General features: G+C 38.8%; 1 protein-coding gene and 1 long non-coding RNA gene across 7 annotated transcripts in view; one reads left to right on the top strand and one right to left on the bottom strand.

Annotated features, from left to right (window-relative positions):
• LOC129444278 (uncharacterized) overlaps window positions 1-3,750 on the bottom strand; it is a 321,920-nt gene extending 318,170 nt beyond the window's left edge. The window contains exon 1 of the long non-coding RNA XR_012366405.1: window positions 3,392-3,750. This is a non-coding gene — a long non-coding RNA (uncharacterized lncRNA). The remainder of the gene's footprint in view (window positions 1-3,391) is intronic.
• LOC129444263 (dehydrogenase/reductase SDR family member 6) lies at window positions 1,811-21,660 on the top strand. 6 transcript variants are annotated; one of them, XR_012366321.1, is made up of 9 exons: window positions 1,811-1,860; window positions 7,672-7,759; window positions 8,480-8,558; window positions 9,123-9,219; window positions 9,373-9,481; window positions 20,759-20,819; window positions 21,037-21,150; window positions 21,347-21,439; window positions 21,613-21,660. XR_012366321.1 is itself a non-coding variant. In XM_055204809.2 (8 exons), exons 2-8 carry the CDS (start codon window positions 7,688-7,690, stop codon window positions 21,291-21,293), a joined length of 603 nt encoding a protein of 200 aa, XP_055060784.2. In that variant the 5' UTR covers window positions 1,811-1,860; window positions 7,672-7,687; the 3' UTR covers window positions 21,294-21,420. The 6 variants fall into 6 exon arrangements, 4 of the variants coding, with proteins under 4 accessions (XP_055060784.2, XP_055060787.2, XP_073718535.1 ...); XR_012366315.1 differs by having other exon boundaries at window positions 21,037-21,165; window positions 21,613-21,657; XM_055204809.2 differs by lacking the exon at window positions 21,613-21,660 and having other exon boundaries at window positions 21,223-21,420.
• The last annotated feature ends 1,124 nt before the right edge of the window (window positions 21,661-22,784 follow it).

The raw sequence follows: 22,784 nt of genomic DNA, 5'->3' as shown, positions 1-22,784 counted from the left end.
AAACTTTAAAATGACACCAAGACCATGTCTATGGGGTCAAGAATAACAAAATACTGGCCATTTGAAACTCTTATTAAAGTCATTTATTTTGTCCCATTGTTTTCCATTTTGGGGGTGGTAAAACTACTGTGCACGTCGTTCAAATTCATTGAAATTTCGTTTACTTTTAGTTTAGCAATTAAACTAAATGTATATTACAATTTCAAGAATGTTTTCTGCACATCGCCTGAGGAAATCCAAAGTTGCGTCGAGGGGAACCAAACTGAAAGCCGCGACAGCGGAGATTATCACGTACCTACAAGGCTTGCGTCTGACCTGCAGCTATCATTCTGGCTTGGTGGGATGTCAGCGAGTCCTCTGATTCTGACGGCATTCTTTTACTACTCAGAGTCTAAAAAAGGAGGGCATATTACGTGTTCATTGTATTTTCATTTTAACCGAGCAGCTATGGTTGCGCGTTTCACACACAAACACACACCTCTCCAGAGCACGTTGACACTGACTGAAGGACGCATGCGCTTTTAACTTGTAAACGCAAGGGTGTATGGGTAATGTAGTCTCTGCTCACGGTGGAACGAATTAGGAAGCGTACATTAAGGGCGCTCTGAAAAGCGGCAGCGCAGCCAAATGATTAAATTAAACCTCTGATTTTTAAACAGATGAGCGTTCCGGTACGCTAAAAGCACGTTCTGGGCGCACGTAGAGGTGGTGGTACGCTCAAGAGCTATTTTTAGAAGTGGCGGTACTGAGTACCGGGGCGTTCCGGCCCACTTAAAGCACTGGTTTAACGCCAAATACAAGTATACATTTAAAAAGATCCTTTTTTTTCTTGAAGAATCGACAAGAGTCTAAATGTATGTAATTTCTGACTCTTGTAAATCCTTTCCAAAGAAATACATTATGCTTGCTCCCTTATATCACACTGCCATTCTGTATTTCTTTGTAATCTTATTATAAAAACTACTTTCTTACATATATAACGCACATTTTCTTTTCTAAATAATGCATTGCTGTAGCCTGTTTAATCTAAAATAAATCTGTGCAGTGAGTTTTAAGGCAGCCTATCTATCTAGTAAGGTCATACTATAACTCACTCTTGCCATCAGAGAAATAACCTTTGAAACCAACCACTTCCTACAATGTGTAGTGAAAAGTTACATAAGATTATTGTTTGTTTTCAAAATAATAGCCTGTTTGATTGCAACATCTCTGTTAAAGGCCAAATTTCATATTTTTCCATTTTTCCCATCTGTGCTAATCCTGCTATTTTTTACACTAAAATACAAAATCATACTTGCCATTTTAACATCTTACTTGATTTACCTTTTCTTGTCTTATAATGCTTCAGAAATAAATTTTATCTCACAAAGACAAAATGCTTTTTAGGTAAAAATATGTAAAAAAAATTGCTTTATAAATGGTGTGGTAATATTGCTGACAATGTGATGCCAGTTGAGTTAAGTCAGTCTGACTGTGAGCTAATGAATTTCTTCTACAGAACAACGATTAGAGACATCTGTTACATTCTGAACATAAATATGATTATTATGCTATACTTTTCCAGTTTATGTAATAATTAATTGATGATAACCTGTATAATTAATGACATGTTGGACACACAACAAAAAATAACACCTTGTAAAAATATTCATTTAAACCTCTATTGCCATATACACGGTTTTTTTGCAAGCTGAGTAAAATGTTTGCCTTATAATAAATCTCCAACAACATCTGTACGAATGACAAGGACTGGATGTTATTCAGACTTTTATTTTGATATAACATTTAAGCCTGAGCAACCCTCCTGTCTTGACGTTTGTGTCGCACGTGAGTGTTTGTGGAAGTGAAGAGAAGTTGACCGTAAGTTGCTCCAAGTATTTTTTACAAACAAAGTCTACTTGCATGAGTTTTCAGTAGTTGTGTAGTATGCTACTACCTGTCTCTAGTGATGGCCAAACGAGGCTTCCTGAACCAATGAGGCTTTCCAGCCCATTGGTTCGCCAAAAGGTTCATTTACCCGAAGCCTCATGAAACACTGTGCTCTTCAGTGACACCTGCTGTGCAAAGCAATGTATAGCACACGCACACAAATCTATTCATTTTGAGCAACCAAATTGTCATGGTGTGGGCTTTTGAATAAAGTATATTAAAGAAAGTATTTTACTCTGCTTGTGTTAACCTATGTACACACAATTCACACATACACAACTTTGTGTTCAACTATAGGCCTACAGTTCTTGAGTTAGTGATAACAGTGAATGCACAAAAAAAAGAAATGAAGAGTTTCGTTGCACAACGAGATAAATCCATTTTTTTACATTTTTGTCAAAACTTGTTTATTATTACGTTATCATGTTATTATTTTGTTTTATGGTGCTACTTAGCTGTATTTTTTAAGTTATGAAGGTTTAAATCAAAACAAACCAACTGCAGTTGCATTGAAATTAATTGGAATGCACAACCAAAAAAAACAAGATTTCTGAACAATTAAAAAACGGTGGTTATCTCGTTTTGCAACGAAACTCTTCAAATTATCGTGAGTGCAGTGCTTATTGAACTGGGGCTGCAATAGTGCAATGCTTATGGGACTGGAAGTGTGGAACAGCAAACTGCAACATGGAAAAGGGTTTACTGGTTTTTATTTAGAAACAAAAGTTTTTTAACAGTATTTGGATTGAGGCGGTTTCTGTTTTTAGAAAACACCCTATCACAGGGCACTGATGATGCTGGACAACATAAGAAGATCAGTGCCAGCTTATATAAATTGGGATATTGGACCTTCTGTTTGTTCCAATATCCCAATGGATCCTCAGTCCTTCTAGGTTATCCCTAATACAGTCTAGTCTTATAATAATAATAAAAGCAGCAATAATATATAATAATAAATATAGGCTATATAATATAATTACGTATTATTAGAACTAGACATATGCTAATTTACTCTAATGATCTACTGAACTAGGCTATGTATAATTTAGTCTTATAATCTACTAAACTAAGTGTAATATAATATATAATACAGGCTATGATATATAATGATAACTAGACTAGAAACTCACTACAACCTCGCCACTACTCGCTACAACCTATGCAACGAACACTTTAACATCAACGCAAACGTACTGCAAAACCCACCAGAGGCGCGAGTTTCGAACCGTATGCGGCTTTCACATAGGATGCGGTGTGCGCTGCGCTCGCCGCTGGGTTCGGCGCAGCCAAGCGATTTGTGCTCTGATGGCCAGACCAAAGTAGGCGGGGTTTTCAATAAATTACTACAGTGTTTATTATCTGCGTTAAATAGTCGACGAGGAATACAGAGACTGTTGTTGCTCGTCTCCATTTCACGCAACTTTAAGCATACCTACAACAAGCTGCTTGACTTAAAACACACCTGACATGCCAACTTGAATTGCTACGTGTTTCCATGAGACGGCTTTCCTTCCGATGTCTCTGTAGGAGCATAAACTTGTATTATAAAGCTCTGAGAATCCCGAGTATAAGCTTTCGTCCATTTTGCTTGTTTGGATGCCCCGTTTCTATTGGCCGCGCGGGTAATCGTCACAGAGCGCAGCGCAAAAGTTAAACTATTTTGAACTTTGACCGCGGCATGAGCGCAAGCTGCGCTCCGCTGCGCTCGCGCTTTGCTCGGCGCAACAAAAAACCGCCCTCGCGCGGCGCAAGCCATTGAAATGAATGGGTTTCATAGCGCAGCGCAGCGCACACCGCTTCCTATGTGAAAGACCCATAAGCGAAACTCAGGCTGAATCCGAAATCGCATACTGCCATACTATATAGTAGGCAAAAAGCAGTAGGCGAACGAATAGTATGTCCGAAACCTCAGTATACGTAAAAGGGTAGGCGAGAATTAGCGGGATTTTGGACTATTTCTCGCGAGATTCAGAGGCACGTGTACTTAAGTATTGTCCGAAACCGCCTACTTACTGAAAATGTAGTAGGGGAAACAGCACGTGAACAGAGTAGTACGTCCGAATCCTCAGTATCCATAAAATCAGTAGGCGAGAAATCCCCGGATGCCCTACTGAGTCCGCCCCTATTCTTAAGCGTGCTTCGGATGGACTTTTCTATCCCAGATTTCCCATGATGCCACGGGAAAACAAAGCAATCGACCGGAGACCAACCAATCGGGTGATTTTGATACGTTACACAGGGCTGTCCCTCAGCACCCTAACTTCACGCACAGACCCAGGATATACCACAATTAAAGTGCTCAGCTGATTCATGAAAATAAAGCTGTAGAATTGTCACAGCTGTGTTGAGGTGACAGTAAATATGTGATGGTTTGTTAGAAAAATACATTTGAATAAACTTTTGTTTCATATGGGAAAGTTTATTGTGATGGTTTTATTCATTCATTTTTTATTCATGTTTCCTGTCGTTTTAAGTAAATACAAGAGATTGCTTGACTAAAATGTATATAATAACATTGGCTGCATTGTCTAGTTTGTATTCAAGCACAGCTGTCATCTGACAATATTAAATTACAATCTGCTTGTTTTACTTATTTTGTCCCCTACAAAATAATGTGTAATATATCTGTAACACTGTTACAGATCAAGTTACTGATGCAATCAGGTGTTAGTGCACCTGTCCCTCATACACACGCATACGTTTTCATGTCTGTTATTAGGTTTGTTCGAGTTTATGCACCGCTGTAAGAACCAACAGCTGGATGACATCAAAGTACCGTGAGAGCGATTCCAGAAATCACACGGAGAACTCTGATTTCGAGTTGCTCTCGCGGTATTGTGATGTCAACCTCCTGTCGGTGCTTGTGGTTCCGCATGAACTCGAACAAGTCTACTACGTCATATGTCACATGATAACGTCAACATGGCGAATGCTGTACATACTTAACGCGAACGTACATACTGCCTTAGCGCACGTTAAGTAGGTACCCAATGAAATTCAGTACCTACACAGTAAGTATGCGATTTCGGATTCAGCCTCAGAATGAAGCAATGACGTATTCAACAGAAAACGAGGCCTCGTTTGTCATCGTCACGTGATTTTTACGGAAACGATACAAGCCTCGAATCGGGGCTTCATCTGGAACGCCCCTTTTTGCTCGACACAAGCTCCGGAGCCTCGCTTCAGATGTCCCATCACTACCTGTCTCAGTCTTTTGATCGGTGTTTTTATTTTTCATTTTTTAATAAGACTCGTCACTTGACAGTTATCAGTTATCTATTTTACAAAGTTATAACACTGGGCGATAAATCAGAGACGTTTTCTGCTGCAGAAACTTTACATTTACCCATTAATGTGCCTTCATTGTTTTTTTTTTGCTAAAAATAAATAATACGATGCTATTTTATTAAGTTCACTGACAGAGTGCATATATTGTAAAGTTATACTGTGGACGTTGTTTGTATACATTGCCTTAAGCGGTAGTTCAGTCCGAAATGAAAGATTTGTCATTATTCGCTTATGACATTGCTTTTTGTGAAAGTCCCCTTCCAAATTAAAGTTTTCTTTGCTTTTAGTTTAAATATATTATTCTTAAGGATATCTATAATCAAGTGTGCTAATAAACATTAGCAAAATTTACATTTTGATTTATTAAAGCAATCAGAATTTACAGTCTCTCAGATCAGCAAGCATGCTGCAGCGAGGACCTCTTGGGAGACGAGACCTGCAGATGGGAGGAGCTTACGGCAATAGAGACAGAGCGCAGCGCGTCATAACCTGAAAACCACGCCCACCGGGGGGAAAGCAATCCAACCGTCTCCATTGACTCTGCACTGCGAGAAGCCGCCTCCTTGTCATTTCCGGCCTACAACAAAACACTGAATAATGCCTAAAAGCTGCTGTGTGACAATATGTACAGCTAACAAGCCAAAGAACCCAGAAATAAGTTTTTATAAGCTGTCGAGCCGTAAAACCCAGCTTTTAAGGAGAATAAAGTGGATCGCCGACTACGTTTCCCCCTATTGGACGCAGTTTTACTAATAGGAGTACTATGAAAAGTTGCCTGTTTCCATTTCTGTGTCTTTAAACGCTCGTTTTTTTGAAGTTGAAAGCTTATAAAAACGTATTTGGTTTTTTGGGTTGTTAGATGTACACCTTGTCACACAGCAGCTTCTAGGTATTAATCTGTTTTTAAGTTTAATCTGTAAATAAGTCTTCATAAGCTGCCGACCCCAAAAAACGAGCGTCCAAAGACACAAAAATGGACACAGGCAACTCCTCACAGCACTTCCACTAGCAGAACTGCGTCCACTAGGGGGAAACGTAGTCGGCGATCCACTTTATTCTCCTTAAAGACTGGGTTTTACGGCTCGACAGCTTATAAAAACTTATTTCTGGGTTCTTGGGCTTGTTAGCTGTACATATTGTCACACAGCAGCTTTTAGGCATTATTCAGTTGCCGCATTACCACCTTGGTGTGCATTATTTTCTTATAATTCAATGGCCCGTCGTCAATTGTTCCTTACATAAACAACATTACTCACCATAGAACAACGTTGTGCATTTCATCAACAGCCACACCAATGAGACGCTCCCGTTAAACATCTGTTTGAAGCATATCTCTCCACTTTTTAACACATACAAGCAATTCAGGAGAACCAAACTTTTTGACTCCACTAATTGCCTCAAACAAAACTCTTGAAGGTCTTTTATAGAGTCTATGCCGCAAACTTTGCATATTTTTGAGAATCCAATGTTTAGCTGATCATGATAACTGGTCATTATTATCCACGTGAACACGTTCCTCAATGGAACGTCAGAGCTTTGTTTTCCAGGAACCGAAAGTAATCGCGACACTCGCGTCTCCTGGAAATCCGGTTTATTTCAACCAATCAAAGACGACTTTGACATTCTCACAGGGTTTCCAGAAAAGTGTATGAAAAACATCAGACGTTTAGCCAATAGTTTGTGGGCGTGATGTCTGAGGCTGAGACCACTGCTTGCCTAGCATGATAACATTGCATTAACCAATCAAAATAAATGGTGGAGTATGAACTAATTCAACAATGCCCTCTACATTAAATAAACCAAGCAAAATCCTTTGGAGATTTGTACAGCACACTTGCTGCTAAAGTCCCACCCAATTCAGGTTGATCCGTCCATTTGCCTCTTTACCCATTTTCGGTTATCCGTGAGTGATGTGTGGTGACGCGCGGTCAAGATGACACAAACCTATGGGTGAAATCATGGACCCTACGTCCATATTTTTACTGTCTATGGTTTATCTTCACTCCAGCTTCTTATCAGATTCCAAGCTGTGACCTAATGTGAGTGGGAGGGGCTATTAAATATGCCACACCTTAACTTCCAGTTTTATTGGAAGTTGCTTCGTTTTTTTTAAAGAACATTTCCATTGCTTACAATGAAAGTGAATGGGGACTCGGACTGTCTGGCTCTGAAAATATAAAAAAATCACCACAAAGATTGCATGCATGATGTGACTCATACATATGACTCATCTAAAGCCATATGAGAGCAGTGAGAGAGTGACAGACCAAAATTAATTTCTGAGTATTGAATTTTACTCATAAGAGAGCTGTTAGTAGGTAGATACAGTTGTATATCAGGTTGTGTAGAGTAACATCAAGATATAAGCATGAATCAAATAAACGTATGCCTTTGCATACAATGTAATCGAACTGTTAATCCATTGCCATATTTGTCTTCTCTCTACATGTTAAGGTTTTTATTAAAGACAATGGGTCGCTTGGATGGGAAAGTGATTGTGCTGTCCGCTGCTGCACAGGGCATCGGAAGAGCCTGTGCTATAGTAAGCATTCGTTTAATATCCTCTATATACTCAAGTCAAAGCTTCAATGATTTCTCTCTTTAGCTCTTAAAGTTTACACACTGTGATGCAATTTATTGACAGCCCTGTTTGCCACTTTGTCGAGTATAATAAACGAATTTACTCTTGAGGATTTACTATTGTCATAAGTTTCACATTTTAATATGAGATTGACATGCAAGGGCTGTCAAAATGACTTTATAGTGATTTCAAAGCCTGTCATGTGTTCACACAGTGGATGAGTCTTGCTTTGGGTAGAGCTATTTTGGTATCAGTCCCTTTTATGAAAATCCTACAATTCATCATTAGGGAATAAAACAAAGAGGGTCTTAGATCATTTAGGCAAATTTTATCTCCGTGAGTCAACAGCATGCTATCAGCGGTGTGCTGGAGGTGGTTAAGCGGCACACCTACTAGGTGAATACATTTCCATATTAAGTGACAATTCAAATGGGTTTTAAATGGGAGACACTACAGATTGACGAAACGCCATGAGCCAGTTGGCATATTATTTGAATGCAAGGAATGAGTGCCAGTTTTGAAATGAAAATTTCATTTGTTAAAGGTTATTTCATTTGCGAAAGGGATTTTGACTACATTAAATAAAACCATTTTTTTATTTTTATAGTTATGATTGCTTGTCTTAGCTTTTATATGTGCACTAAAAATATTTTTCATTAAAAATCCATGCTCCATGTACAGGCTTTCGCAAAGGAAGGTGCACAAGTCACAGCTACGGATATCAATGCGGAGAAACTCAAGGAGCTGGACGGCATTCCAGGTAATTCCATACATTAGCTTGATATGCACTGCCACCTAGTGGAATTTTGTGAAACAAAGGCAATCTGCTCTAAATATCAACATGATTTTTATCTGTGATTGCCTAGCTGTTCATCCAATATATGCAATATGAAATGTATTTAATAAATAATCTCAGAATGCCTAAATAGAAAACATTTATTATTAAAAAACATATAAATAAAAACATTTATTATTAAAAAATAAACGAATATAATTTATTATATTATTTAAACCTTATTTTCTATTATTAATACTTTTGGTCATAGTATACTGCATTAAAAATCATGCATTTATTTTCTAATTTAATTTTTTTTAACCATAACTGGGTGATGAAAGTTATGGTCACATGTGTTTCTTTGATCTGCAAGCAACCATGTCTGCATCAGAAGTTTTACATTTCAAAAGGCTGGCCTTTTTGACTATATTTTTCATATCTCTCTGCCATGCCGGATAATACATTGGAAACAAATTGCTTTATTTCAAGGGTGCTTCTTTTAGGCACCAATTTGCTCATCTGATTCTTTGTATTCTCTTTCCCCTTAAGGTATTAAAACCAGGGTGGTTGATGTTACCAAGAAAGACCAAGTAGAGGCCCTGGCCAAGGACTTTGACCATGTTGATGTGCTCCTCAATGTTGCCGGGTTGTTATATAATATGAATATAATCATATAATATAATCAAACAGTATTCAATGATTTTTATGGACACTCAAATTTTTCCTATTCTGTCCACTTTTCTGACTTTGCCTTTATTTAGGCATTCATATGTTCACATTTAAATTTTCTATCCCACAGATTTGTCCATCACGGATCTATACTAGACTGTGAGGAGTCGGATTGGGACTTAACCATGAATTTTAACGTCCGCAGCATGTATCTGATGATCAGGGCATTCCTTCCAAAGGTTAGCTTGTCCTTTTTCTGTCTAGGATTAACCCAAAACACAACTTCTTTCTTTTTCTCTTCGTATGTTGTACTCTAGTCTCTCATTTAGTTTTTCAATAGAAACTTTATCTGTGAGAATCATATGCATAATCCCTAACCTGTGATAGGTAGTGGCATGCAATATTCCAATTAGCCTTTCGCCGAGCCCCGCCCCCCTTAGTTGCTGTTGCTACTTCCGACAAACAAATGACCAGCGCGACAGATTGCCATGGTGGAAAGCGATATACCCGTGCGTGTCAGTGACATTTTTTGGAGCAATACCGCCGCGATTTCCAGGGCCGCATTAACACTGTAAGGGGCCCCTGGGCTTTATCATTTTGTGTGGCCCTTTATCCACCAGAATTGCAGCCTACATTCACACAATCTTTATAATCACTAAGTGCAAGTTGTCAGGCTTTTATTTTGCTGGAATAAATGGAATTACAAAATATTAAAACCATATCAGAATGCCCGCAATATACACAAATATCACTGCATAACATATGCACATAGTCCTAGGTGACCCGAATAGTCTAAGATTCGATGCTTTGACAGGAGAAGCCTGATTCGACTACTGCACAGTCGGTAGCTCAATTGTCGCAGATGTGTCATTTTGGCTGTATAAGAGTGCACTGTATCTGATTTCACATTTAACAGCTTTCTCCCAATATAAAAAATATACATCCTATTATGATAATACTAAGTAAATAATATAGTAGCTTTTAATAAATATTTTTAAAGTCTGTTAATAGCCTAAATCCCGTGACAGGGCTAGACGTCCATATCCAGAAACCATTGCAAAGTCTCTTTGTTTCTGCAATTAAAAAGACAAAACAGGTAATTCTATACTTTCGTTATTTTAAAATTAATTTTAATATTTCCTTGTTTTTATTTAATTTATAGATTATTTAGTGTTATCTGATTAAACTATTTGTGGGTTTTATTCCCCTGCGCATTTAGGCATTTTGCACCCATGTTCTGCACCTATTAATTCTGACTTTATTTTGTTTTTATTTTTTATTAATTATAAAGGTAAATTCTGATATAATTTAAGTTCTGTAAGTTTTGGATTGCTTTTCGTTGTGTCAATGTTGCGCGGTTGCATGCTGTCACATTCAACTTCGCCGAACGTGCTGCTCTGCGTGATCATATTTAGGCATTCATCAAACGTAACATCAAAAAACAGATTTTTTCGACAAGTATAAGTTTTAAAATGTATTTAAAAAGGTTGCTTAACTTGTCAAAAGTTGAGCTACAAAACAGGTAAGCCGTTTTTGTGAATACAGAGATGATCAAAGTGAAAGTAAGCAATCAGATATTTTGTGCAAAATAATAAAGCATATATAGTGTCTATAAAATCCTTAATTTCAGTGTTTTTTGGTTATAAATGAACCGTTTAAGTAATTGTATATAAAGCTTGTTTTTTATAATTTACAGTAACAAACTATATGTAATTTCTCGTCTTTTATTTCCTTGCCACGCTAAATATCAAAATGAAACGATAGCTGAACTTAGCCGTGGCTTCCGACTCCGAGGCAGAATCTAATTTGTTATTTATTAGATTTAGTTATCAAAAATGTTTTGTGTAATATCTTTGTGTGCTGTTCTGTACATCTTGGCTTTAAAATGTTACGAGGAATCATTTAATGAATGTTTATATACACGTTGTCTTTCATATTAAGATAAAAACGCGTCCTCAGTTTAGTCTTTGTTCATCACTTGAAAGGCACTTTTGGTCACTTTATCAGAAAGCTGTCTGTGTTGCCTTCATAAATGCAATAATGGATATTTCAGACAGAAATTTTAAAAAGCGCACTAATGATTGCAGGGTAGCCTATAGTAAGTGAGAGATTTTCTTGCGCAGGAACGGCATTCACGCACGGACATTCAAAGCAAAGCGATTAAGCATAATTTTAAAGGGAGTATCAACTTTTTTATAAAATGCGGCAGTTATTTTTTTCCGGCAACTCGGGGCCCTTACCAGCCCGAGGCCCTGGGCTTAAGCCCAGGTAAGCCCATGCATTAATGCGGCCCTGGCGATTTCCTCCAGATCGAGGCAAAAGGGGATCTATTTCGACCTCACTCAGACCGTCACCACGGTCTTATCCTGAATGACGCCATTCTTCCGCCTATCCTCGAGACCTAATATCAACAATGGCTGCGTCCGAAAACTCTAAATTGCTGCCTTCTGAGGCAGCTTTCCAAGGCAGCAAGGCATCAAGGCATGTCCGAATTCAATGTTTGGTTTACTTCCTGTCTCCTGAGATACCTATGCGTGGACGTACATTAAGAATGATGCTGGATCCCAAACCGCCTACTTCCATACTATATAGTACGTAAAGTAGCGCTTTTTACGTACTATATAGTATGGAAGTAGGCGGTTTGGGATCCAGCATGTGATTGGTCGAGTCCGGTCGAGTTCGAAAAAATAAAATGGCGGCCAAGGACGCGACTGGACCAGCAATTTAGTGTAAATAAAGGTATGTTTTCACTTTTTACACCTTTTAATTGCATTTCTAGCGAGAAATCAGTATTGTAGTTTTCAAATATGTGATTAGTTATCACAAAGGCGCTCTCTGTTTAAATTTCAAACACGCTGCCTTAGAAGTGTGTCCGAAAGTCTTTCTCTGAGCTACCTTCATGCCTCCGAAGTCATTTCCTCATGAGGCAGCGAGGCAACGAGTCTATAGCTGTGTCCCAATTCAGGGGCTGCGACCTTCTAAGGACGTATTTTAAGACCGATTGCGTCACAGCAGCGCGACTTCAGGCTGGTAAGGCCGTCCCAATTCGAAGGATGCTTAGAATGAAGCCTCAAAATGCGTCCTCATTTCTCCGCGCTGTTAAGGATAGAACGAATGGATCCTTAACAGCCGAGGATATCCCAAGATTCATTGCGCGCCTGCAACGGCGGCTGGATATTATAAAATAAACAATTAAAACCTTCATTAAATAAAAGTGTGTATTTATCAAAAAAAGTTTGTCACTGTTTTAGTATTATAAGTTATGTTTTGTGTTAATATTATTATTTTTATGATGCATTTATTTCTAAGGTTGATTTATTAAATTTAATATACTGTTGAATAGTTTAATCTACATCAAAGTGTCATATTTTCTAAAGTAAATTAATATTTTTCTGATTTCATATTTATTTTAATAAGTCAGAAACGTTTCCGCTATGTCCTGCTAACAGGCGCAGCTGGTGACGCCAATTATGGGTCATCCGAAGGTTAGACCGTCTCATTTCAGTTCTCTTCGCGGATTTCTGAGGCTGCCACCTTGAAAGACCGAGTGCTCATATTTAAGGTCGCATGCTTATAAGGTCGCAGCCCCTGATTTGGGACACAGCTACTGCCTTGAGTTTTCGGACGCAGCAATTGTCAGGTGACTGACCCTAGGTTGGCTATATAACATCCGGATGAACCAACCACTTCCTCTTGCCTTTCTCGCCTCATCTGAGACCGAAGCGGTAGAGCGCATTTTTTGAATCTATTTACAGGAGAAGACTGCATGTTTCAATCCGTCACGTTTTTTTCGTGCAGGTGCTTTATGTCCCTGAGGATTGCGAGGGTTTTCTTCTCATTTATCTATCTCGGCGCGTTGTTGGAACGCTAGTCGGTGAGTATTTCTCATTTTATAGTTTGTTTTTCAGGTGCTCTGTCTTACGTCAGCTGTTCGCAGCAGACAGTTGTTTTTCCATTACAGTTTACTGCGTGGACGCACGTAGAATGATGGATATATAATTTTCATAAGACCATATAATTTTCTAGCAGTTTTGTTCGCAAACTCAGTTTTGAATTTATTACGAGCGGTGATTCGGCACAATCAATATTATAATGGTACACGGTTAATTATATTGTTTAACTAATACCAAGTAGTTTATTTTTCAAAATTACAGTTTATAAATAGATAAATAAAATAAAGTGTTTTTTTCTTTTTTTTCTGCCAACCTAAGAGATCTGTTTACAGACTTAAAAGGTGATTTAATGAAGGGTGATTCATCACAATCTATTTGTTAATGGCATGTTATTTGTGTTTGTTAACTAAATGCCAGACAGTTTATTTTGATATTTTGTTTATCTTCAATCAGTAAAAATACTGTGATTGGTTACAGCTAATTGTTGCTGTCTCTTTCATATCTTAGACTGTTATCATATTAAGTGAACTCTGACTTTTCATCATGAGTCACTCAAAATGTAGATTTTGTCAATCGGTTATGCACCCCCGGGATGGGCATGCCCCTCCTGTTTGGGTATGCAGCATTTATTAGATGACATTGAAAGCCCATGTGCAGCTGCAAAGGAGCTTTCCTTATGTAAGGGATCTCAGGTTTCGGAAGGAGAACAAAACTGCAATCGTTCCCCGGTTTCGGACACAATAGGTCTGAGAGCGTTGCTAGAGTATGAATATATTGTATTACAATATGGAGCGTTTAAGTATTAACCTTAAATCAAAACTAAACAACAGATTTGTAAATGAAAAGGTTTAATTACAGCACTGACTTAAAGTTACAGTTGAAATGGTTACACTATAAATGCATGAAATGGTAAATAATACAAACAATTGACTGTTTCCAATGTATGTGAGATATTACCTGATAAGATAGAGAACAGAGAAAGAAAGAAAGTTTAGAAGAAAGAGAACTGGAACCTAGGCCTAATGGCCTGAACCCCAGTGAAGAAGAAAGGAAAGGGAAAAGGCCAATGCAAAAGCCAAAATGCAAAGGCCCAGAGCTCATAAAAACCTTGACCTTTATCCTCTATCTCTTGACCATGTGACTAAGCCTAACTTGATACATTCAAATTGACCAATCAAAAGATCACCTTAACCCCCACTGTACTTGACCAAACCCAACATAATACATTCAAACTGACCAATCAGAAGACCATCTTTAACCCCCACTGTATTGGATAAACAGCTGTGACAATAGTCTTTGATCAGCACAGGGGGTTTGACAAGTTGTGACCAAGGAATAAGTTCCTTCAATTTTAATCTTACAATCCGCCCTTTGGCAACATGGGCCACACGTAAGAAGATCCATGATGACACAGTTCATAAGATTATGCTTTCAGTTGTGTGCAGTGGTCATCTTCAGACTTATTGTCCAAACTGGTTGCTGGTTGATGAGACTTGAAGACGTCCTTCTCCTTTCAGCCCTGCATGAAAGGCTTCACCGAATGGAATTGCACATTTCATAGTTATGCAGATTTCCATCGATACTTCACACTTTCACAAGAACAGGCCCTGAAGGGGGTTTCACTTTTGTCCTTCTCTTTGAGGCAACACCCAAGATGTAAAACAGCGGGAACACTGTGATTCAAGCAAATGGCACAACAAACAGCAAAGCATATGGCATTTGTTACTCAAGTTTTAAATGGTCAGATTGGTCTTCAGCCTAAAATCCCTGTCAAATACATTAAAATATGGTCAAGGTGAGAATAACAGAAAAAATAATAAAAGCTCTTACATTGTTTTTGGAAACATGTAACTACAATGCTTTTTTTAACTTAGCAAATGTTATTTTTAACAACCCACTTTGTCAGTAGGAGCAACAACAACAATATATTCAGTGTAACCAAATACATGATATTTAAAGATCTTAATTTTCCAGTATAACCATTATAAATTAAATGAACAAAATGAAAACAAAGAACATGATAGTTTTAAATGTCTTCCATAAAGAGCAAATGAATTGAAAAACATAATAGCATAAACATAATGAAATTATTACACATAGAAAATAACTCTTTATCAAGGTTTCAATATTTGAGACATAAAGAAACCAAACAGATGCTTAAAATCAGACAGTCTGAAATAATTACTAAAGTGAGGCTAATTGTGTTTGCTATGTGATTGATTTATAAATGATTCCTCATTTATAAAACTTTGCGTAGGATTTGCGTCAGAAGTGGCGTACGGATGAAACATAGGACGGGCGTACGCACAGAAATATTCGGATTTATAAAACCGTGCGCACGCACATCCTACGCATTTTTCCCTTAATAAATCACAATCAATTCTAAATGTAGCGCAGCTTTTGCGGCTTCATGACACGCCCATAGTTGCCCATAAATAGTCCGTGAAACGCCCACAAGTTAATATGCATTGATTGCGAAATAAAAAATAAAAAAAATAAAATAAAAAAAAAACGTAACTTCACTCAATGTGAAGTAGAAGTTATCGTTGGCGAGGTGGAAAAGAGGAGAAAAATGTTGTTTGGAGGGCACAGTGTGGGCATTACTAATGCCAAAAAGGCACTTGAGTGGCAAACGGTGGTAGACGCTGTAAATGCTGTAGCCTCACAACCTCGGACCGTGGCCGAAATCAAAAAGAAATGGTCGGACATCAAAGTCGAGGCAAAAAAACGTCTAGAGCTCCATCGCCAGAGTGTGTCTGCCACGGGTGGGGGAAAGGGGACATTGTTCAGCGCAAATGTAATTTCTTGTTGCTTTCTGAATGGTTTAGACATACGCCATACATTGTTTTATCAAAAATAAAACACACTAAAGGCATATGCATGAATACCATAATTCCGTAGATTATGAAGATATGGTTTACTATGAAAACAACTTTCCCCAGTGGACAATTAATACATCTATCTATTTATTTATCTACCTATCTATATATCTCCTTAATTATCTATCTTTCTGTCTATGTAATTGCATCTTTATCTGCTCCGCCAGACAGACACATCTACGAGAATATCAGTTTTGTACATTATTTCGTTCTGTGAACTATATTCCTTATGAGGATGAATTGCGCAACATGCCAATATTATTGCAGAACATATTTCACTTTTCTTTTAGCAAATATGTGTTCATTTGAATTTCCGTTGTAATTTTCGATAGATTTTTTTTTGTTTTTGTTTCACTGCTGATCGATCAAAAGGGTGTTCGTGTAGGCTGTTAATTGTAAGACTTGCTTTGTGAAGTCTTCATGTTATTTATGAGAGGCAGTGTTGTCACTTTCACGTGTTTCTTCCATCTCCCAACGGTGTCGCCATTTCTCATTTCACCCGTTTTTGTGCGTACGCCTGGGTCCGAGCTTGCGTGACGGACCGCACATTTTCCCGTCAAGTTTGCTTTTTATAAATAACAACCATTGCGTAGAGAGTGGCGTACGGCTTCTTTTGTGCGTACGCAACGTTTATAAATGAGGCCCCTGGTTTGAAAATTTTGTCATACCTGGACGACTGGCTAATTTGTGCTCCTTCCCGCAGTCAAGTTATGAAGGACACAGAAATAGTTCTTCAACATGTCCAATCTCTCAATTTCAAAGTGAACTGGGAAAAGAGCAATCTAATTCCCAGACAACAGACAGTGTTTGTGGGAATTTCTCTAGATTCCAGACTGATGACTGCATCGTTATCACCCCAGAGGGTGGTACAATTGGTACGTCTAGCCCAGTCATTTCGCCTGAACAAGAAAATAAAGTTAATTAAATTTCAGCGGTTGTTGGGTATGATTGCAGCAGCAGCTGATGTGATTCCACTCGGCCTTCTCAAACTTCCTCTACAGCGGTGGCTGAACAGTTTTCAATTACATCCCAAATTGTACAGACATGTAAGAATAAAGGTCACACGGAAGTGTATCCAAATGTTACGTCCTTGGAACAGCAATGCGTTGCTATCACAAGGGGTTCCCTTGGGCAACATCCCAGCGAGGCGGTCTGTGATAACAACGGATGCCTCTCTATCGGGATGGGGAGCAGTGTGGGAAGGCAGGTCCATCAGGGGTCTCTGGGAATCCCCTTGGACCTTAGAGCACATCAATGTGTTGGAACTCAGGGCAGTGCATCTCTCCCTGAGAGCTTTTCTCCCATTATTAAAGAACAAACATGTCTTGATAAGAACAGACAACATGTCTGCAGTGTACCACATCAATCACCAAGGCGGCACAAGATCAGCACGATGCCTCCAGGTGGCAAAGGAACTACTTTCCTGGGCATTTCCGAAACTCCAGTCACTCAGGGCAGTATATATTCCGGGAGTAGCAAACAAAGCTGCAGACTTGTTATCCCGAACCGGACCTCTCCCAGGGGAATGGCGTCTCCATCCCGAAGTGGTGAGGCTCATATGGGGTCAGTTCGGTGTGCCGAAGATCGACCTGTTCGCGACTGCCGAGACAACCCATTGCAATCTATGGTACTCCTTGAACAACCAGGGGGATCCCCTGGGGATAGATGCACTATCTCAAGAATGGCCGGAAGGGTTGTTGTACGCTTTTCCTCCCCTACCTCTGATTTCGCTGGTGCTCAGGAGGATAGCATTGGGCCATCACAAAGTCTTACTTGTAGCCCCGAGGTGGCCAAAGAAGCATTGGTTTCCAGCCCTTGTACATCTGATCCAAGGTCACCCTTGGCAGTTACCAAAGAGAGCCGATCTCCTCTCCCAAGCGGAAGGCCAGATTTGGCACCCCAGACCAGAGATGTTACAACTATGGGTATGGCCCTTACTAAGTCCCTCTCTAAAGACTTAGATGAAGCTGTGTTAAGGACAATAAATAGTTCTAAAGCACCCTCTACATGGAGTAATTACTCTAGCAAGTGGCGAATATTCTCAGCATGGTGTCAAGACCATCAACTAAATTCAGCCGATTGTGACACCAGTATGGTTCTACGGTTTCTGCAAACATTACTGAGCTCTGGAAAATCAGTCAATACCATAAAGGTTTACATTGCAGCTATTTCCAACTTCCACACGTTAATAGATGGTGTAAGTGTTGGTAAACACCCCTTGGTATCTCGATTCCTTAAGGGGGCACATCGTTTAAACCCTGGGAGATTTATGAGATCTCCTACTTGGGACCTTACAATTGTTTTACATTCTCCATTCTCTGACCAAAGCACCTTTTGAGCCTTTGGAAGAAACTGATCTTAAGTTGTTTACATGGAAGACCGTTTTCCTCCTGGCGATATGTTCAGCCAAGAGAGTTGGTGAATTGCATTCCTTATCAGTAAGTGAAGACTGCTTGAGATGGAAGGAAGAAAGAACAGGGGTTTTTCTTTGGCCAAACCCATCATTCCTACCCAAGGTTCTTAAGCCTAGTACAGTAAATCAGGTAATTGAGCTTGATGCTTTCCAACCTGACCCTCTTTGTTCAGGTACAGGGTTGGAAAATTATACCTTATGTCCTGTTAGAGCGTTGCACACATACATTGAGCACACTCGATCATTGTGGCACGCACACACACAACTATTTGTAAGAAGTGTACAGGTAAGAATGTGTCTAAGCAACATTTGTCTCATTGGATTGTTGATACCATTTCACAAACGTATTTCAGCCAAGGTCTGCCCATTCCTGGTGAGCTGGTTGCTCATTCTACCAGGAGCATGGCTACTTCCTGGGCAGCACTCAAAGGAGTGGCACTCTCAGACATTTGTGCTGCAGCCTCTTGGAGTACTCCATGGACGTTCACAAAGTTTTATAGGATTAATGTGGCAAATCCTAACTCTTTTGGGTCTACTGTTTTATCTGTAGCTAAACTACCAGGGTAGGGAAAAGATACTAATCCCTCGTGACCCTGATGTTATAAGTCATCCAGGATAAGACCGTGATGACGGTCTGAGTGAGGTCGAAATAGATCGTAAGTTATGTCCATAACTATGGATCTATGAGACCGAATGATGACCGTCACCATCTCTGGTCACTCGGGACGAGCTGGGGCGTTCCAGGCAAGAGGAAGTGGTTGGTTCATCCGGATGTTATATAGCCAACCTAGGGTCAGTCACCTGACATTGTTGATATTAGGTCTCGAGGATAGGCGGAAGAATGGCGTCATTCAGTATAAGACCGTGGTGACGGTCATCGTTCGGTCTCATAGATCCATAGTTATGGACATAACTTACGTTACAGTATGCAGTGGAGGGATATATTCAAAATATAAAAATATGCAATGAAGGAGACACGACTACTATCGAGGCTAATGCTTACCGGTCTCACGCAAGAAATGAGGAACCACATGACCTGTAACTCAAATGCAACCAGCACAGCCTTGTGGACCAATCATGCTCTTGCACTGCCAAGGAGGTTATCTTTCATATGGTATAGCAGGGCTCCAGACTGCCACCAAATGGGGGCATTTAGCCACCAAAATTTGAGAGTGTGCCACTGAATTTTACATCAAGTCGCACATGTGCGACCAGTAAATTTGACCATTTTTTTGTGATGTGACACTGAATTTGAAACATCACATTGTACTTTCTGGATCTACCATCAAATTATTTATTAGCAATACAGTGGAAATTAGTAGAACTGTGAATATTTGGTTAGCATGTTGATTTACGATGTGTACCCCTAAATTTTCTGGTTGCGCCCCTAAAATTTTTATTTGGGGGCCACTGTGCTCCTAGTGAAAAAAGTTAGTCTGGAGCCCTGTATAGTCTATTAATGTCTATTGCGAGTAGCTATTTTGTTAAAATACAAGGCTATGTTGGCTAGCTAAACCTACGTGTGTTTCAAAGCCATTCAAAGCTAACTAACATTTCTTTGTCTGTTGTTTTGAGGATAGCCGTTTTGAAAAATCATAATGTTTTATTTATGGTGATAGATTTCACAAATAGGAAATTCTTTTGTCTTAAAAGTTGCAGGACAGATAATGTAATAAATAAAACATATAATATAATAAAATTGCACAGCATTTACGGGATTGGGAAACTCAGGGGTAGGTTTTCCGTTCATAAAATGCTACATGAAAGATAAAAACTAATTATTTAAAGTTGATTGTTAGGGCACTATGTTCGACTTTGTCGTAAACTGACGAAAAATAAAGTTGGGGAGCTGAAAGTCCTAACACAACAGCAGCTAATGTAGCTAGCGTTAGCTAACATGTTAACTAATGTTGGCAAAATAACTCATTAAATTTAGCATAGAGAGTAGGTTAACATTCTGGCAATTATATTCATGGTAATCATAACTTTGGTCCAATTTGTGTTCTTGCCCCTTAGTTAGTAGATCTAGACCACACTGTAACTAGTTAGCTGTAAGCCTTACCTTTGTGCAGACGTATTTATGCTTCGTAAATGTTCGACACATTTAACTGATTGGGGCAGTCCACAATGTTTTATCCATTGAATGCACCGCTCACAAACGTTGCGGGCATTAATGTTTGTCAGAGGTGCTCGCATAGTAACGGTTGCTGTGATGTGTGATTGGACAATGGCCGTTTTGGGGGAGGGGCCGGCGAAAGGTCAATTGTATGATCTGAAGTATGCGAGTTGAACTGATCAGTCAATTTAAAATGATTTTCCCATTTTACACAGATGCTGGCTCGTAAATCTGGAAATATCATCAATATGTCGTCTGTGGCGTCTAGTATCAAAGGTATTAATTCTATCCTGTTGGGGCCTATTTACATTTTTGACGTTGAATTAATGGCCTACTGTAATGCATCATGTTGTCGAATGGGACTTGGCCCTTTCCTCGTAAGTACATGTAATGACTGATGTTGTTTCGTGTAACTCTTGGCATATTGTTTTACCCTCATTATCTCCAGGTGAAGCGTCCCTCCCCTAATTGCTTCTCTTAATTGTACATCCAGGGGTTATGAAAAAATGTGTTTATAGCACATCCAAAGCCGCTGTCATCGGGTTGACCAAATCGGTGGCAGCTGATTTTCTCGAGCAAGGGATCCGATGCAACTGTGTCTGTCCTGGTATGCTACTTTTTGGTATGTCCTTATATCGTACCTTAATGGTTATCCTAAGCAGTCTGTCTACGTTTACAGGAACAGTAGATACACCATCATTACGTGAGAGAATCCAGGCCAGCCTTATATTATATTATAAGATCCCCTGACAAGGAAACTAGACAACATTTTCAGAGTTTCAGTTCTATTTGTCACCTTTCAGGCTTTTAGAGACTTAATGGCCAGACAGAAGACGGGTAGAATGTGCACCGCAGAAGAGGTGGCACATCTTTGTGTCTACTTGGCCTCAGATGAGGTGAGGATAGTACACGGTGGATGACCAATGTACTTTATCTTGTCTCCGATATCTACAAAAATATATAATTTGTTATTTAAGAGGTTTTACATTTCACTTAGCTTTTCGATTGTTGATTTGAACACAAAACAGAACATGTACAACATTTCATTAAAAGAGATTTATCTTTGCAGTCTGCCTATGTAACCGGAACAGAAGCCATCATTGATGGAGGATGGAGGCTCTAAGGACGTGTTGTTGCATAAACATGCACATAATTCAGCATACAAAGTATTATAGATAATTACAACTGACAATCAGTGAATATATCTAACATTTTTAATTCTGCTAGAAAATCACTGCCTTAGTAAATTTTTGACTAGGTTGTATTAATTAGATTTAATGAGTTTAAGATGATAAACCACACATTATGATTTGTTTTGCCATTTTATTTTTTTTTAAATATAGGGAATGTTAATGTACGTCACCGCAGTGTTGCATTATGGGACGTGGGCGCCATGTTTAGAGGCACCGCCGACCGCTATGCCATTTAATTGTGCGTGTGTTCAGTTAAAAACTAGGTAAAATTGAAGAAGAACGGAAGAAATCGAGAAGTTGAAAGAAAAAGAGAATGGACCCTATCGGGAGAAACTAAATGCTACTGCCAAAAAACTTTATTTGGACAAATAAACAACATAGATCCATGATTTAGCAGCCCAAGACTGGATTACGGATCCAGACGCACTACCTCCGCTTACATATCTGATAAATTACCTTGTTTTTGCAGGACTTTATTTACACTTTGCAGGAGTTTAAGAGCTATAAATCTCTTCAAGCTTAAAGTAAGATGACACTTCTTCTTTTGAAGTCTTATGACGGTTGGCAAACCAGCTATTTACTGACAATGTGTTAATACCTAACGTTACGTATCTTAATGATTCTATAAAAAAAACTTCTCCGTTGTATTCTGTGCAATGAATAAACACATGTTCATAAGGTGGCACTTCTGTTTTGTCCAAGTTATTAAAACAAACAAAATGCTAAATATTTAGCTAACGTTATGTTATTTAAAGACTCACAAGCAGTGGGTTTGAGCAGTTGCATTTAATAAAAAATATTTGTTACAATCGTCAAAATTGTCTAAATATTTATTTTTATAACTCATGTGTTTAGGGTGATCAGAAATGAATGAATCAATCTATCAATAACTTACATTTGACAAGTTAGTTTGACAGTGTTAGCATAAAAACAAGACAATTTAAGTAGTTCTGCTTTTATTAATCACAAATTACTGAATGACTGAAAATGCAGCGAACACACTCTCGCTGATGTAGGGATTTTTTTGAAAAGTAGACGTTTTTCTCCT

The sequence above is a fragment of the Misgurnus anguillicaudatus genome, chromosome 3, assembly GCF_027580225.2.
Source record: "Misgurnus anguillicaudatus chromosome 3, ASM2758022v2, whole genome shotgun sequence".
In the NCBI taxonomy this organism is placed as follows: Eukaryota; Metazoa; Chordata; class Actinopteri; order Cypriniformes; family Cobitidae; genus Misgurnus; species Misgurnus anguillicaudatus.
The sequence above is the reverse complement of the archived record's forward strand: the minus strand, read 5'-3'. Positions and strand labels throughout refer to the sequence as shown.

What these genes read in the sequence shown, in the direction of transcription:
- LOC129444263 (XM_073862434.1), top strand. Translation starts at nt 7,688, where the DNA reads ATGGGTCGCTTGGATGGGAAAGTGATTGTGCTGTCCGCTGCTGCACAG. An exon ending in TCGGAAGAGCCTGTGCTATA is followed by an intron (nt 7,760 to 8,479) that starts GTAAGCATTCGT and finishes CTCCATGTACAG; the next exon opens with GCTTTCGCAAAGGAAGGTGC. An exon ending in GTGCTCCTCAATGTTGCCGG is followed by an intron (nt 9,220 to 9,372) that starts GTTGTTATATAA and finishes TCTATCCCACAG; the next exon opens with ATTTGTCCATCACGGATCTA.